Below are 15,141 nucleotides of genomic sequence, written 5' to 3'. Positions count from 1 at the left end.
GTACATTCATTCAGTCATGTATGTCATGACCAATATTTTTTTAATCACTTACAATGTGCTAAGCCCTATGTTCTGTGCTTTGGGTAGAGTTCTTTCTTGCCCACGTGGAGTTTGCAATCTAGTGAGGGGTGTAGCTAAGTGTATCAGTCAGTTTTCTGTTCCAATAATGCTGCCTAACAAACACCCCTCCCCAAAATTTTTTTCATGGCTTACAAGAACAAGCATTTACTTGCCTTTATCTTTCTTGTGCATGCACCTGCCTGTCAGCTGCAGGGAGGAGGACAGTGTCAGTGTCCATCTGCAAGTTGAGTACAGGTCTGTTTCCTTTGTCTTACATTCTGTACATTCTCTTTAAGGCAGGTAGCAGAAGCATGAGAGACCATGCTAAACTAGGCAATGCATTCAAACCCTCTGCTCACATCCTGTTTACCAATATTCCACTGGTAAATCAAGCCACATAGCCAAGCCCAACATCATGGAATAGGGAATTATACTCCACCTGCTGTCTTGGGAGACACTGCAGAGGCCCATAGCAAAGGCTAGTACAGATGTAGAGTTCTAGGACTGGAGGGATTGGAGAATTGGGAATAATGGTCCAATCTGTCAAAAGGTAGAGATGAACGGAATAGAATATAAGGGCTGGCATAGAGGAAGTATGGGATTTTGTGGGCACACAAAATCTAGCCCAAACTTGAAATGTCAGGGAAGGCTTCCTAGAGGAAGGGATATGTATGCTGAACCTGAAATGTAGACAGATGCCAGCTAGGTTGGGGGTGGGGGGCAGGGGAAGCTAGCTGAGGGCACAGGTGGCACAAAGGCCAGGAGCTGTAGCAGAGCCTGGCCTGCACTCAGTCTGGACAACTGGGAAATGAGGGGATGAGGCGGGCAGGGGGAGATAAACAACTTCGCAAGCCACTCTAAAGAATCTGGACCTTGTTAAATGACTTTGGGGAGACATTGCAAGGCTTTAATTAAAAGTACAAGCAGATCAGATGAGTGTTTAAGAATGAGCACTTTGGGGTGCTAGGGGCACTGGAGGGGCCCCCCACTGGAGGCAGGCAGATCAGTGAGCAGGTGGCCATAATGTGCCAGAGGCTGGGGACTGAGTTACAGTGTTAGTGTGCTATAGTGGGGATGGAAAGAAGTGGGTGGATTAGGAAGCTAAGGAAGCGTAGAGTTGACAGGACTCGGTGATTAGTTAGATTCCCCTTTGAGCCTGACACACTAAAAACAGGGCCATAAAATGAAAAATAAAATACCAAGGTGGCCACCATTTTTCTGGAAGATGTATTCTTTCTCCTTTGACCTAAATTTTCACAAAAGAAAACAAAGAAGGAATACGTGCATTTATTGGGTTGCTCCTTGTCTCAGGCACTGGACAAGGCACGAGGCTGGACCCCAGAGGATGGTACCTGAGTGAGATGGGGAAGGGCTTCAGAGAGATGCCAGCACTGAGTCTCAGGGTGTGCAAGGGGTGAATTCTGCACGGAGATCACAGGGAAGGGGTGAGGGCATCTGGCTGGGGTGACCAGATGGACAGAGGAACCATTTACTGAGTAGGGAATGGAGAAGGAGGGGCCTGTTTGGGCCACACGGAAGTACAGGGGACTGACTGCCACACTGGTGTGGTGAACAGAACAGCCAAGGAGGACAGAGTAAAAGTCCCAAACACAGCTTGCCTGGGATCAAATCTGGGCTTCTATGTGACCTGCTAGTTTCCTATCTGCTGTGTGCTAAATCTCCTCTTCTGTAAAGCAGGGTTAATCGTAGTGCCTGCTCCAGAGGGTTGCAGAGAAGATTAAATCAGATAATATCCATCATCCTAGGCTGGTACCTGGTTCATAGTAAGTGCTAAAATAGTGTCGGCTACTGTCATGGTGGAAGACCGAGGAAGAAGCATTTGGTTGTCTCCGAGGTTGAGAAAGGCTTCAGAGAGAAGGTGGCCTTGAACCTGTGCAGACTTTCACCAAGGGTGGCAGGTGTTTCAGGGAGAAGAGCCAGCAGGGTGAGCCGTCTGTCTTGGGAGTGGCAGGTTGTGTTCTCTTGCTGCTGGGGCACTAGCTCTAGAAGGAAGGAAGGGGATGGGCGCCTGGGCTGGGCTCTGACTGTGGACTTCATCAGTGGGTACTGGGAAGTCATTACAGGTTTGAAGCAGAGGACTGCCCCAATCACATTTGTGTTTTAAAAAGATTATCCTGATGGCAGTGTGGAAGCTGTCAGGTCTCCCAACCTCCCACGCCACCACCCTCGCAGGGTTGCTTTCCTTTGGTGTTTTGTAAAGAGGGAGTTTATCACCCATCTCTTCCTGAGCCACCTCCACCTGAGTGGCTGTTTCTCTAAATTCCAGGTATCTCCCTATCTCTGCAGATGCCACCATGGGGCTCCACTTGCCTTGGTCCCAGTCACATAATGGAATCAGGGCTGAGTCCTTGTCAGAAAATGGGCTGGCAGGAAAGGTCACACTTGCCCGTATCTTCCCTTCATGCCCCACCTGCACAGGGCACGTACAAGGGGCAGACAGAGCCCCGGGCACACTGAGTACATGTATAAGGTGTGTATAGGGGGCTGGAGGCCCCCCTGGAGGATCTAGATAAATTTAACATTCGCCCATATTCTCCTATGTTTTCTTCCGTGTTGACAGTCGGGAGACCTTCAGGCAGCCCCCGGTAGCTGTTTTTAGGTCTTCAGCTGCTGTTAGACAGTTCTACACATGAGATTGTGAAAGAGATCATTTCTCCACTCGGCCTAACAGCAGGGCTCAGTGGCCATCTCCCTATCAGACTTTCTGAAGGGCTGGGAGTAACAGAAGGGGATTTTTAACACAGGAGAGAAAACTGAAATCTGAATTCTAAACGTATTTGTCCCCAAGACACAAGAGTAACAAACAAAAAAAGAGTGAAATGGTTTGCTTGCGGACACACCCCAGTTCCTTGCCTTTCCATGCTTTCCTGCCTTGAGGTCTCTCCTCTGTGTGACTCTGCTTCCTCAAACCCCCCAGAGCCGATCATTCCCCATAAGGGGACACTTCCCACCAGGTGTTATTGCCCTGAAATGTGTCCATGACAATCCATGGAGCACAGCCACTCATGGCCGCGTGCTTCTAAAGCTTGAGTTAGTCTGTTCTGCCATCATGAGAGGTGGGCAGGGAAGGCCACGGAGAGCTTTGCAGCAGAAAAGTCCAGCAGGGTGTGCCCACTCATTCTCCAATTGACAATTGTAGTGGCTCTTCCACCAGAAGCCTGCCTGGCATCCAGACCTGGCCAGGAGACGGTCTGTATGGATGAAGAATACGCTACTCACAGACACCGCCCTGCACACTCCCTGCCATGCTGTGTTGGGCCCCCTGGTACCCTGTGAAGTAAGTGCTATTACAGTCCCCACTTTCAGAGTAAGAAAACAGGCTTAGGTTGTGTATGGCTTCCTAGGGCTGCTGCCACAAACTACTATAAACTCACTGATGGCTTAAAGCTGTGAGGTGAGTAAGGAATCCTCAAAGCTATGAGGTGAGTAAGGAATCTCCCCTGGAACATTCCAGAACTTGGATTTATTATCTCACAGTTCTGGAGGTCACAGTCTGAAATGGGATTCACTGGGCTAAAATCAAGGTGTTGACGGAGATGGGTTCCTTCTGGAGGCTGCAGGGAGAGTCCATTTCTTTGCCTTCTCCAGAGGCTGCCCACATGCCTTGGCTCGTGGTCCCTTCCTGAGGCTTCACAGCCAGCAGCGTAGCATCTTCAAATCTGCGTGGTCCTGAACTCTGTTTTGTTGTCAGATTTTTCTGGCTCTGACTCTCCCTTCTCCTCTCATAAGGACCCTTGTGACTACAGTGGGCCCACACAAATCATCCAAAATAATCACCCCATTTTAAGATCCTTGACTTAATCATATCTGCAGAGTCCCTTTTGCCACGTGCTGTGGTTTAAACGTGTTCCCCAAAGTTCATGTGTTAGAAACTTAATTCTCAATGAAATAGCATTGAGAGGTGGCACCTTTATGAGATGATTAAGTGATGAGGGCTCTGTTCTTATGAGTGGATTATTGCTGTTATCAGAGAAGTGGATTAGTTATTACAAGAGCGGGTTCCTGATAAAAGGATGAGTTTGGCCTCCCTCTCTTTCTCTCCCTCCGTCCCACTCATGCTCTTTGCCCTTCTATCATGATGTGGGAAGACCTTCACCAGTTGCGGGCCCCTAGACCTCAGGCTCAACAAGCCTCCAAAACTGTAAAAAATAAATATTTCTCTTTCTAAATTACCCATCGTATGGTATTCTATTATAGCAAGACAAAACAGACTGAAATGCCATGTGTAAGTTAACATAGTCATAGGTCTCAGGGATTAGGACATGGACGTTCTGGGAAGCCATTATGCTGCTGATCAGGGTTGCATAAGTAGTGGAACCAGAATTCAGCTCTAAGCTTAGCACTAAGTCCCGAGCCTCAACCTACCACCATAACAAAAAGGAAGAGAAACAAAAAAGAGACATTATCCCTCGGGGCAGTGGGAGGAGAGAGGAGAGCCTGGAACAAATGGCCAAGTGGAACTATCATGATACTTGATACACACAGGAAAGGTAAAGGAACTCAACACCCATGTGAGTTAAAGAAATTGCTCTGCCTTGACAGCTTATGCACCACACATTTAACAGATACTTATTGAGCACCTAGTGTGTGTCTGGCACTGTCCTGAACACAAGGTTCTAAGTGCCAGCAGGGAACAACACAGGAGGACCTACTAGTAAGGGGTTTTGGGTTCTCAGGGCTGCCATAACAAGTTTCCACAAGGCGGGAGGATTACATCACTCACATTTATCATCTCAAAGTTCTGGAATGTTCCAGGGGAGATTCCTTACTCACCTCACACCTTCTAGCCGCCCCTGGTGTTTCGTGGTTTGGGATGGATAACGCCATCCCCTGTCCTCCTTCCCTGTGCGTCCACATCATCCTGTTTTCCCTTTGAGAGACGACAGTCATTGGGCCTCCTGAATCCAGGATGACTTCTTGAAAATTTGCAAGTTTTGTACCTGCCAAGACCCTATTTCCAAATAAGGTCACATTCTGAGATTCTGGGTGGACATGAATTTTGGAGGGATGCTATTCAGCCCGTGACACACGGGACGATGGACAGTGTACAGATAAAGACAGAAATAGAGGACATGCAGATGGATCAGTGCTATGAAAAAAAATGCAGAAAAAGGAGTGGGCAGCCTTAACCAGGGGGCCTTGGAGGCCTCACTGAGAAGGGGGTGCCTGTGCCAAGACCTGAAGGAGCACATCCTGCCCTTTACAGGTCATTGCTGTGTTTAGCAGATTGGTCAGGAAGACACTTAGGGACAGAAGACCGTTCCCCATTTCCTTCCAAGCCGGGATGTGTCCTTGTACAGATCTCCAGCCTGAAGTCTGCGGTGACACATCTTTATGGTCCAGTGCGGCTCTAATGACAGCGATAATGATAATAATGGGATCTGGGGGCGGCCCCTCCTTCTTGTATGAGGACCCCATTGTGCCGGCTAATTGTGCAGACGCAAGTAGGACAACTGTCTGTGGGGTGGCAGCAGTGGGGAGCAGAGAGGAGTATGTTATTTGGGCCTCGGGGCGTTCCTGGATTACCCTGGCACAGGCTGAGTCCATGCATCTGGGTTACCGAGCATGCTAGAAGAGGTTTGGGGGGCCTTCTGATACTGGACAGGGGCCTGTGGGTTCTTCACCTCCTTTATCAGCTGGTAGAGGAGCTGTGAGTAAGTCCTACTTATCTCAAGCCGAAGGTGGGGGGCAGCAAGACTGTACAGGGCAGAGCTCCACCCCTGGCATCCCAGACAGTGGGCCACGGTGGGCACTGGGGGAAGGCCCGTCTAGCTGAGAAGCCAGGCTCCTCTGTTTAGTGGAGTGGGGACTGAGGTCCTCAGACCATGTCACCCAGACTACTTATCCACACCATTTATTTATTTATTTATTTATTTTTGAGACAGAGTTTTACTGTGTCACCCTGTGGCATCCCTGCTCATGGCAACCTCAAACTCTAGGGCTTAAGCAATTCTCTTGCCTCAGCCTCCTAGGACTACAGGCACTTGCCACAATGCTGGGCTATTTTTTGGTTGTAGTTGTCGTCGTTTGGTAGGCCCGGGCTGGATTTGAACCCACCAGCTCCGACGTACGTGGCTGGAGCCCTAGCCGCTGAGGTATAGGCACCCAGCCCGCACTGTCTCTTTACTGATGCTCTCTGACTTCCAACCAGCACCATTAAGAACACCCCTTTTAGTAAACACATAGTTTAATGGAATAGATTTTTTTTTAAGTGACCTTATCTCAGGCAGCGTGCACTTTCATAAGAACGTATTGATTGGCTTTTAAAAATTCCTCAAATGTTTTCACTCGTCTTTGGGACCCAGTATTTGTCCTGTTCCCAGCAGTTGCTCCCACATCCAGGCACCAAGTTCCATTCCTCACGTCAAGCCTTCCTGTCAGCCTTTTAGTTTTTTGCTTTTGTAGTGTTTCGTACCATTTGGACGCTTTTAATCTCCTTTATGGAGAGTGCAACATTTCTGATAGGCGAGTGCGGCTTTGATAATGCTTTCAGATGAGTGGGGATTAATATCATTGTTCCCTGTTTACCAGTGGGAAACTGAGGCCCACAAAGGCTAAGGAACGTGTAAGAGAGCACCTTGAACCCAGACCCTTCCCGACTCAAGATGCATCCTCTTCCGAGTCTCGTTTCTACGCCATCTATTTTTAAAAACGCCTCTCCTAAACTCTCTAGTTCATGGTTTCCATTTGGAAATTAAAATGCCAACTTTGAGTACACTCGTCACAAACAAAAGCACCACATGGGGCGAAGGCCACAAATCCCCTTTGTGTGAGTGTTTCAGTCTGCAAATGTGTTTTATGTGTGCTAAAGGGCTCCAAGTTTTGAGACAAAGGCTGGTTTTCCACCATGCCAGTTAACAGGCCAACCTAGCGAACAGAAATCAATTGGGCGACTTATACTGGTATCATGGAGACCTGGACAAGAATTTAGTTACTTTAAAATGTAGTTCTTAATCCAGTTCAGCTACTGTTTGTTGCATCCGAGCTGTGGACCAGGCCCTGTACTAGGCTCAGGGGGGAGCAAAGATGATATGCCTCTGCCCTGGAGATGCTCACTGGATGTTCCCTGGTGTGGGAATTATCTTAGGAAACCGTGGCGAGTGTTAAGGCCTTTAAAATGCTTGAGCAATTTGGTGGAGTAGTAAGAGATGGGCACCAGGGCCAGACACCAGGCTAACTAGCTTCTCTGTACCTCAGTTTCCCTGCCTCTTACACGGAGATGCTAACAGTACCTACTTTATGGAGTTTGTGAGGATTACTGAGTTAATTCCCAGAAAGCCCTAGAAACGATGCCTGGCATATAGGCACAAGGAAGGTACTGTGATTTGAAAATGTCACCCAAAAAGCATTTGCTGGAAACTTAATCCCCTCAAAAAACAGTGTTAGAAGGTAGGGCCTACTAGGAAGTGTTTAGGTCAGGAAGGCTCTACCTTTAGGAATGGATTAAAATGAATTATAGGCTCACACCTGTAACCTTAGCCCTCTGGGAGGCTGAGGAAGGTGGATCGCTGGAGCTTCAGAGTTCAAGACCAGCCTGAGCAAGAGTGAGACCCCGTCTCTACTAAAGAAATAGAAAAATTAACTGGGTGTTGTGGTTGGCACTGTAGTCCCAGCTACTTGAGAGCTGAGGCAAGAGGATCCCTTGAGCTCAAAAGTTTGAGCTATGACACCACAGCACTGTACCCAGGGTGAGACTGTGTCTAAATAAATAAACAAGCCAATTATAAAGGACTTCAAGTTGCAAGTTCCACTCTGTTCCTCTTGTGTACACACGTGTCCTCCCTGGTCCTTACACTTTCTGTCATGGGATGATGCAACAAGAAGGCCCTTTCCAGATGCAGACCCCTTGACCTTGGACTTCCTAGTCTCCAGAAGGGTAAGAAATAAATTTAGTTTCCTCATAGATTACCCAGTCTGGGGTATGCAGCACAAAATGGACTAGGACAGGGAGGGCTCAGTCATGGTTCGCTATCGTGAGAGGCAGCGTAGGGCAGTAGGTGAGACCCCAGACTTTGAAGCTACGCTGCTTGTTTCTGTATCTCAGCTCCTATTACTGCTTAGGAAAGCAATAGGGAGCCTTCTATGCCTCAGTTTCTCCCATCTGTGAACTGGGGACCATTATCGTAACCATTTCACAGTTCTGTTGTGAATAATAAATGAACCAGATCATGTGAAAAGATGTTGCCTGGCAAGTTAGATGTTTTTGCTTTTGGGGGAAAAAAAAAAGCCTTCTAAATTGTCTCTGTTATTAGCATAATTTTATCATGTAGATTGACTTTCAGCTCCAGTGACAAAGATCCAATTTTTCAGCTTTCCTAGCAAGTTATTTTGGTCTTGTATTTTGGCATTCCCCTTTTAAAGACTTTAATTTGGAGTTGAGTTGTCAGAGAGACTTCCTATCCTCCCTTGTTCAGCAGACTTTGCTTTCTTCATCTCGGGGACTGGCAGTTGTAATGAAAGTCCCCCAATTCTAAAGACCACTTGGCCCCTCCTGTGGGCTCTGTGCCTTTCCTAAAAATGCAGACATCTGTTTCAAATCACTTAGCAAAAGACCTTGGGATGCTCTTGTGGCAAAACCCTCCCCCCTATGGACGCAGTCTTCTGTTCCCAGAGAGAGAAGGGAGAGAGAAACTGGATTGTTTGCTTGTTAAAAGTTTTGTGATATTCTATCAGCATAGGATCATTGGAACCGTTCACGCTAACCTCCACGTTCAAGCCACTTACCTGATATTTGGTTATCAGATGCCTTCAGGGACTGCCTGCTCTTTGTGAACAATTAGATTAGAAGATGCTGATGAAATTCGAGTGGCAGGAAGTAGAAGGTACATTTCTGAGTTCGGAGTTTCTATTTCAAGGTTGAGTAAGTGGTAAATTTTGACTGAGAGATTCTAGCCTAATAGCATCAGGTTCTCAAGGTCCTGCAGCCCAGACCACGGGCATTTTACCTCTCTGGAAACTTCAGCGCCTTTTCAGAGGTGGGCTTCCCTGTTCTTCATGTTGGCATGAAAGCAATTAATAATTTAAGCCATGCCCATTTAAAAAAAAAAAAAGAAATGCTGTATAAATGCAATACTGTAATAATAAATTTAAAAGTCGATCCAGCTGGGCACTGTTCCCAGACTACCAGCTGAGCAGAAACACAAATAAGTAAAGAAGAGAAACTGCTATATAATGCAAATGGCTGCAATCTCGTTGTTTTCGGCTACTCTTTTATTGCAAATGTGTAGTATCGAAGTCACATTATGGATAAATAGGTTTGGTGGGTTAACCTGGAAACCTAATCAGTTTCTAACATTATTTCTATAGGGAAAGAGTCTATTCCATATTACAAACAGATGGTTCGCAAGCACTTTTTCTTGGAGCACAATAGATTTATAAGTTGAGGGCTGCCTGGAATTTTAACCTCTGGATGTTTTGTATTCAGATGAAATGGCATGACAGATGGAAATTAGAGGACTCTCAGAGTCCCCCCTTCTGTGTTTCCCTCCTAGACCCTTACTACCCTCTTTAGCCTAGACGCTCTGCCTTCTCTAGTCTGTTCTCTGTTCCTGGGATCCCTATCTCTGGCTCTTGTCCAGGGCCAGTCCCCTTGAACAGGGCCAGCCCCACCTTCCAACCTCTGCTAAGGCCTCAGCATGCCAACAGGAACCCTGACGGTCTTTATTTTTGTGCACTTTAGTAAATGGTGGTTAGATCCATAGGAAGCCATGCAGCTGAGTGGCCAAGTCTGTGGCCTCAAAGTCAGACTTCTGCCACTTAGCAGCTGTGTGACCTTGGCCTGTTACAGTACTTCCCTGAGCCACTGTTTCATCCCTGCAGAATGGAGTGGTGAGAACTAACTGTAAGCTCTCGCCTTCATATGGTGGGTCCTTATTCAGGGAGATGATGGGTTACACAGATTTCTACAAACTTGGGAAGCAAACCCACCATATGGAAATACTTTCTGAATCTCAAACAGCAAACTTAGAAACAAGTGTCTGGAACCTCCTTGTTCATGCATTGGGGCCTGGTTTGAAACAGACTTTTGTATGCATTGGGGCTGGGGGGCCGGTCATGTACTTAGACAGTTGAGCGACAATATTATTGGAATATTTTTATTTGTAATAAATCAAGCTCTACAGAAGATTTGACAGCCAACTAATAAGAACAAGCCTTCGTAAATAGTTCCAGGGACTTATTTCCACTTGCAGTGTTTTTCACTTAAGGAAAGCTTTTCTTTTTTTAATTTTTATTGTTTGGGATTCATTGAAGGTACCAATAATTAGGTTACGCTGATTGCGGTTGTTAGGTAAAGTCTAGACAGATTTTTGTTTTAATTAACTTTTTGGTCTAGGGCTTTTTCCTTCAGGCAATCTCTTCTTTGCATTTGGGCAGGTTCTCTTGTCTAATTGCAAACAGGCTTGTGTCTGCTAGAAAAAGAAGATACTGACCGGGAGTCCGAGGACCTTCACGTAGCTCCTCAGTAGAGGATGGGGCAAGAGCCCCGGCATAGGAAAGAAAGCAAATAGACCTCTACCATTTTCCCCGGAATACACCCATTCTAATGCACATCCAATTTTCCTCCTATTTGTGTCCTGAAGAAATTGCAAAGACGGCATTAAGAAATGAATGCCTCACTGAGGAATCAGCCGCGCTAGAAGTCGTGTCTGGCAATGAGATTTTAATTTGATTAGGGCAGTGGCTTAAGTGTTTATGTACTTGCCCTTTGCTCTGTTGATACTCAGGAACAAGAGTGATAGCTTTCAAAAGGAATTATTTCAAAGTAACTGGGTTTGTTTACTAAAATAGGGGAGCTATAAGATCTGGTTCCCCTCCTTAAAAGACATGAGTGCGTAGGTAAATGTACTGTCATAGAAGATTTCATCATCTGCCGTATTTGAGAAGTAATAAGATACTCTTGTTGGTTGACCATCTGGTTATACATTCTTGGTGTCACAAGTTAGCTTTTCATTTATTTTATTTTATTTTTTTAACTGGTGAGAGGCAAGGAATAAGAATTCAAAAATTTCAGGGTTTTTTTTTTTTTTTTAAGTAAACAAGGAATTTATATTTAGTCGCTTAACATGGCCAGATTTTGTTTTTACCTTAACGCAGAATAAGAAAGGAAAATGGTTCATTATACACCACTTTCTTTTCTTTTTCAAAAAATAAACCAAGAACCTCAGCTCCTAATTGGATCCTCAGACTTGAACTTTTAGCTTCTGGTGAAAATAGTCTCTAGCCTAAGGAGTCAGACGGACATAAATCAAAACTCTAGAAAGAAAAATCACCAACAGAAAGGACCTATAGAGATTTCATATTTCATTCATTCATTGAAAAATATTTATTGAAACCTTAGTATTTGCATCTCATGCTGCCAGACACTGAGGGATTTGCTAAGGAAATATTAAAGACGGTCTTGCTTCCTTTGAGGGGCTTAGAGCTTACTTGGGAAGGACTGAGATGCACATAAGAAACAGTTAAGTTGTAATTCGAGGCAGCATATGATTAAATACCCAAATGTGTGGCTTCCACAAGAAATGCTGTAAGAGTTCAAAAATCGGAGTGATAACTCAGTGGCACTCCTGTTTTCTGCCTACAAATTGGCAAATTGTAGCACTATTTGTATGAAATATTTTACACTTGTTTTTTTGGCAGCCTTAGGCTTTGACTCCCAGGCAGCATTAAGAACCTACAAAAATATTTGTACTCCGGTCTCTGTAGAATTGGCTTCTTTGTTTTCTTTTCTTATGGGCAGAGGAATTACCTTTTACAAACCAGAGTGCCCGTCAGAGGCAGGGAGTTTTTGACAGTCATGACCTATTTCAGATACAAACTGAAGAACCAGCTTCGTCATTCTCTGTTTTCCAATCCAGCAGAGCTTGTCTGCCCATCGCAAACTGTCCCTGACATTGAGAGGCATTTTAATTTGAACTTAATGTCCGTGACGGACGAGCTCGCCATCAAGGGTCAGATAAATTTATGGCTTTGGAGGATGGCTGCTAAAAATCCCCATGGAGGTGAGGTTGGGGAAGGAACAGACACAGAGGCAGTGGGAGTTGGGACACAGATGTGCCCGCCCTGAGCAGGGCTCCCCAGATATCAGAAGACGGTGACACTGCTGGGGGATGACGTTTAGTGAAACTCACTGACTTCCTGTGCTATTTTTGCCATATTCAAATTAGCACAGAGCTCAAAGACAAAGCCATAAGGCCTAACTTCTTAAGAATCAAAAGAGAGAGAGAGAAGAAGAAGAAATAAAACCTTTATAAGTCAACTGCCGTATTTGGGCCCCTTCATACCTCATTCCACTCGGGTCCCCTCAGGAACTCCCCGCCACTAAATGTGTGAATGTGGTTGTTACTTGGTTGGTTTTCAATCTCATGGTTCATGTGTTTCTGGCTTCTTTTAAAACTCTCTGTTACTGGTCAACTGCCCCTTCTATTTACTCTTCAGCCTTGAGGAGTGCAGATAACCAGAGATGTTTTCTTCTTTCCCTGATACCATTTAATGAGGTGTCTATGGAGTCCAACACCATTGGATGTTCACTTGGTGAACTTGGTGTTCGTTCTTGTCAAGTTCATGGCCCATCTGGTGAGGCAAGAGGTTCCTGAGTTAATGTGACTTAGAGTAACTAAAACATAGAGACAGCCAGTGATCTCACCACTCAGCTTGTGATCCTCTGTGTGTCAAAGCAGCTGGTCCTGGTGGCAACTGAAGACTTATTGGGTGAATCCTCTGAGCTGGCTGACTTGGGAAAGTGGCCCTGAAAAACATTTCACCTGTATGTTTTGATATAATTTTGTATCTGTCTGAATAAGCGTTATGTAGCAGATGGTTATGGAATGTCTTATCATATTCTTAGACAGACTCTGCCCTTGAAATATTTTTATTTAATCATCATACTGCAAACACACACAATGGTACTTTATTATTTTTTTGAGTAGAAACCAAGTTCCACAAAAGGTCGATGATCTAGGAATGAATTGCAAACTGAAAGTTTATACAATAAGTAAACCCTCTCTCGGGCTGTTCTTTGCTAGGTATTCCAGAAGGGAGCTCTTTATTTAGAATCCACGAGAGGTTGTGCTCTGGATGCATTTGGCAACGTCATCTTGAGAGATGGCTCAGGAGTCGAAGTTCAGCATGTTGTCTACATTTGTTCTCTGCTCCTAGACATGATGGGAAAAAATGCTCTGCTGTTTTCTTCTTGCTTTTCATGGTTTTAGCATCATGTTCCTATTCTCGCTCAAAATCAATAATCCACTTTACAAAGCCCGGCGTTCTGTACTGAAGCCAAGTATGAGATAGTGTTAACCGATGCATGTGTGGGGTTGCTGTTTTCTTGCCTTTTGTATTTTTTAGGTGTACTTTTCAAGCAGATTGCGTACATTCAGAGGACTTAGAGAACTGGTTGGACATTTCATCGGGAGCGAAAAAGTGCCCTAAAATTCAGTTAATTCGAAGCACTAAAGACAAGGTAAGAGGAAAGATTTTGATTCATCTCCGTTGTATTATCTCATTTTGCCTGACTGGGGCTAACTTCCTTCTGTGTGTGAAATATCTATCAACTCTCGAACAAACTCTGTGATCACAGCACGTTCCTTTCATTAACAAATATTGAGTGCCTGCTTGATGCTGTCAACTTTGCCAGGCGTTGGATAGATAGTCATCAAGGCATTTGTCATCTTGTGGAGCTAAAGATGACCCTCAATAGTCGAAATTGAGGAAAGGTGAAACTTTAATGTAATGTAAATATATACTGATTTATTAATAAAAACAGAAAAAGAAGTTTAGACTTGGGGTCACTAAGATCCCTTAAATGTGGCTCCATTGTAGATTTTTATTTTATCTTATGGGTCCTTACCCTAATGTGTTCAGGTTTCTCCTAACAACTGTCCTATAGAACATGACTTCAAGCAATATTGGCAAAGGTGGAACGATTGCCACCAGTGTGGGCAGTGGTTGCAAGTGGGGGGCGCTCGGAAAGGCACTGGGTCCTTGGTCTGGCAGCGTATCAGCTGTGTCACTGAGTGAGAGAAAGGAAGCAAGTGGCATATTCAAGCATTTTCTAAAGCACATACCAACCATCCCCTACGGGGAAATGGAATTCCTGCCTTACAGTCTCCGTGGTGCTGGAAGGAGACATTTTCTCCCTAATTATGGCTCTTGTGTTATGAATAATTGTGCAGAGTCCCCATCAGCAGCCAGTTGACCTGTCTGTTGAGCTCCCTGTGTTTTATTTGAATGCCACATTAACAAGGAAATAGGGCACTTTCTCTTTTCTCTTACACTTTGCCATTTCAAATAAATAGCAAGAACCATACCACTTAAGATGATTTAACATTTAATACAGAAGAGCCAGAGTATTTAATGAGTGATAAATAATAAAAGAATCAAGCTTTCAAGTCATATCCAATCAGAGCTAGCACATTTAAAGTTACTGGGCTGTTGTCTCTCTGGGGGTGGGGTTTGGGCTGGGGAAGGGGTGGAGAGAACTTCCAATGCCTTCAAACTAACTGCTACCAGGCCTGAGTCAGAGTGAAGAGATTGGGTGGGAAAGCTGCTCAAGTAGGCAAACATCGACATAGCTAAATTTTTATTTCTCTCATCAGTCTGAAAAAGAGCCAACTTTGGTGTTATTTCTAGAATGGCCGAAAGTACATTTGGTCACCAGGTTACAAACAAGATAGGTTCTGTAGGTTTGCTTTTAAGTTGGATTTATATCAGGTTGGTCAGTTTAAGTTCATGAACTCATCCTAGAAATAATGCTACATACGTCATTGCTGAATGTCACTGTGGTCACCAGATGGCCAAGGGGAGGACTTCGAAGGTGGCCATAGTGATCTTTAGCAGTGAGATACGTAGTACTTTTTCTAGGATGAGTTCACAGACTTAATTGGCAGACCTCCTACAATGATGGCTCTGATGGCCATTCCAGAAAAGGAGTTCCAAAATTGCTTTGGAGTGAGGGGACTAGGTCCTGGCATCAGTGCATAACTTCCCAAGGGGAGTACTTTGAAGGTGACATGGCGATAATCAGCAAGGAGGTATATAGCACTTTTGCTAGGATGAGTTAGC

The 15,141-nt window shown here is 45.0% G+C and overlaps 1 protein-coding gene across 1 annotated transcript in view; it reads left to right on the top strand.

Moving 5' to 3' along the window:
- PLXNC1 (plexin C1) overlaps positions 1-15,141 on the top strand; it is a gene marked incomplete at its 5' end in the record, with an annotated part of 149,276 nt that overhangs the window by 38,214 nt on the left and 95,921 nt on the right. Inside the window, one exon of the mRNA XM_012814153.2 lies at positions 13,426-13,540. Within this exon, the coding sequence (XP_012669607.1) occupies positions 13,426-13,540 (115 nt within the window). The remainder of the gene's footprint in view (positions 1-13,425; positions 13,541-15,141) is intronic.

The sequence above is a fragment of the Otolemur garnettii genome, unplaced genomic scaffold (genome assembly GCF_000181295.1).
Source record: "Otolemur garnettii isolate 467f Iridium unplaced genomic scaffold, OtoGar3 scaffold00007, whole genome shotgun sequence".
Classification (NCBI taxonomy): Eukaryota; Metazoa; Chordata; class Mammalia; order Primates; family Galagidae; genus Otolemur; species Otolemur garnettii.
The sequence above is the reverse complement of the archived record's forward strand: the minus strand, read 5'-3'. Positions and strand labels throughout refer to the sequence as shown.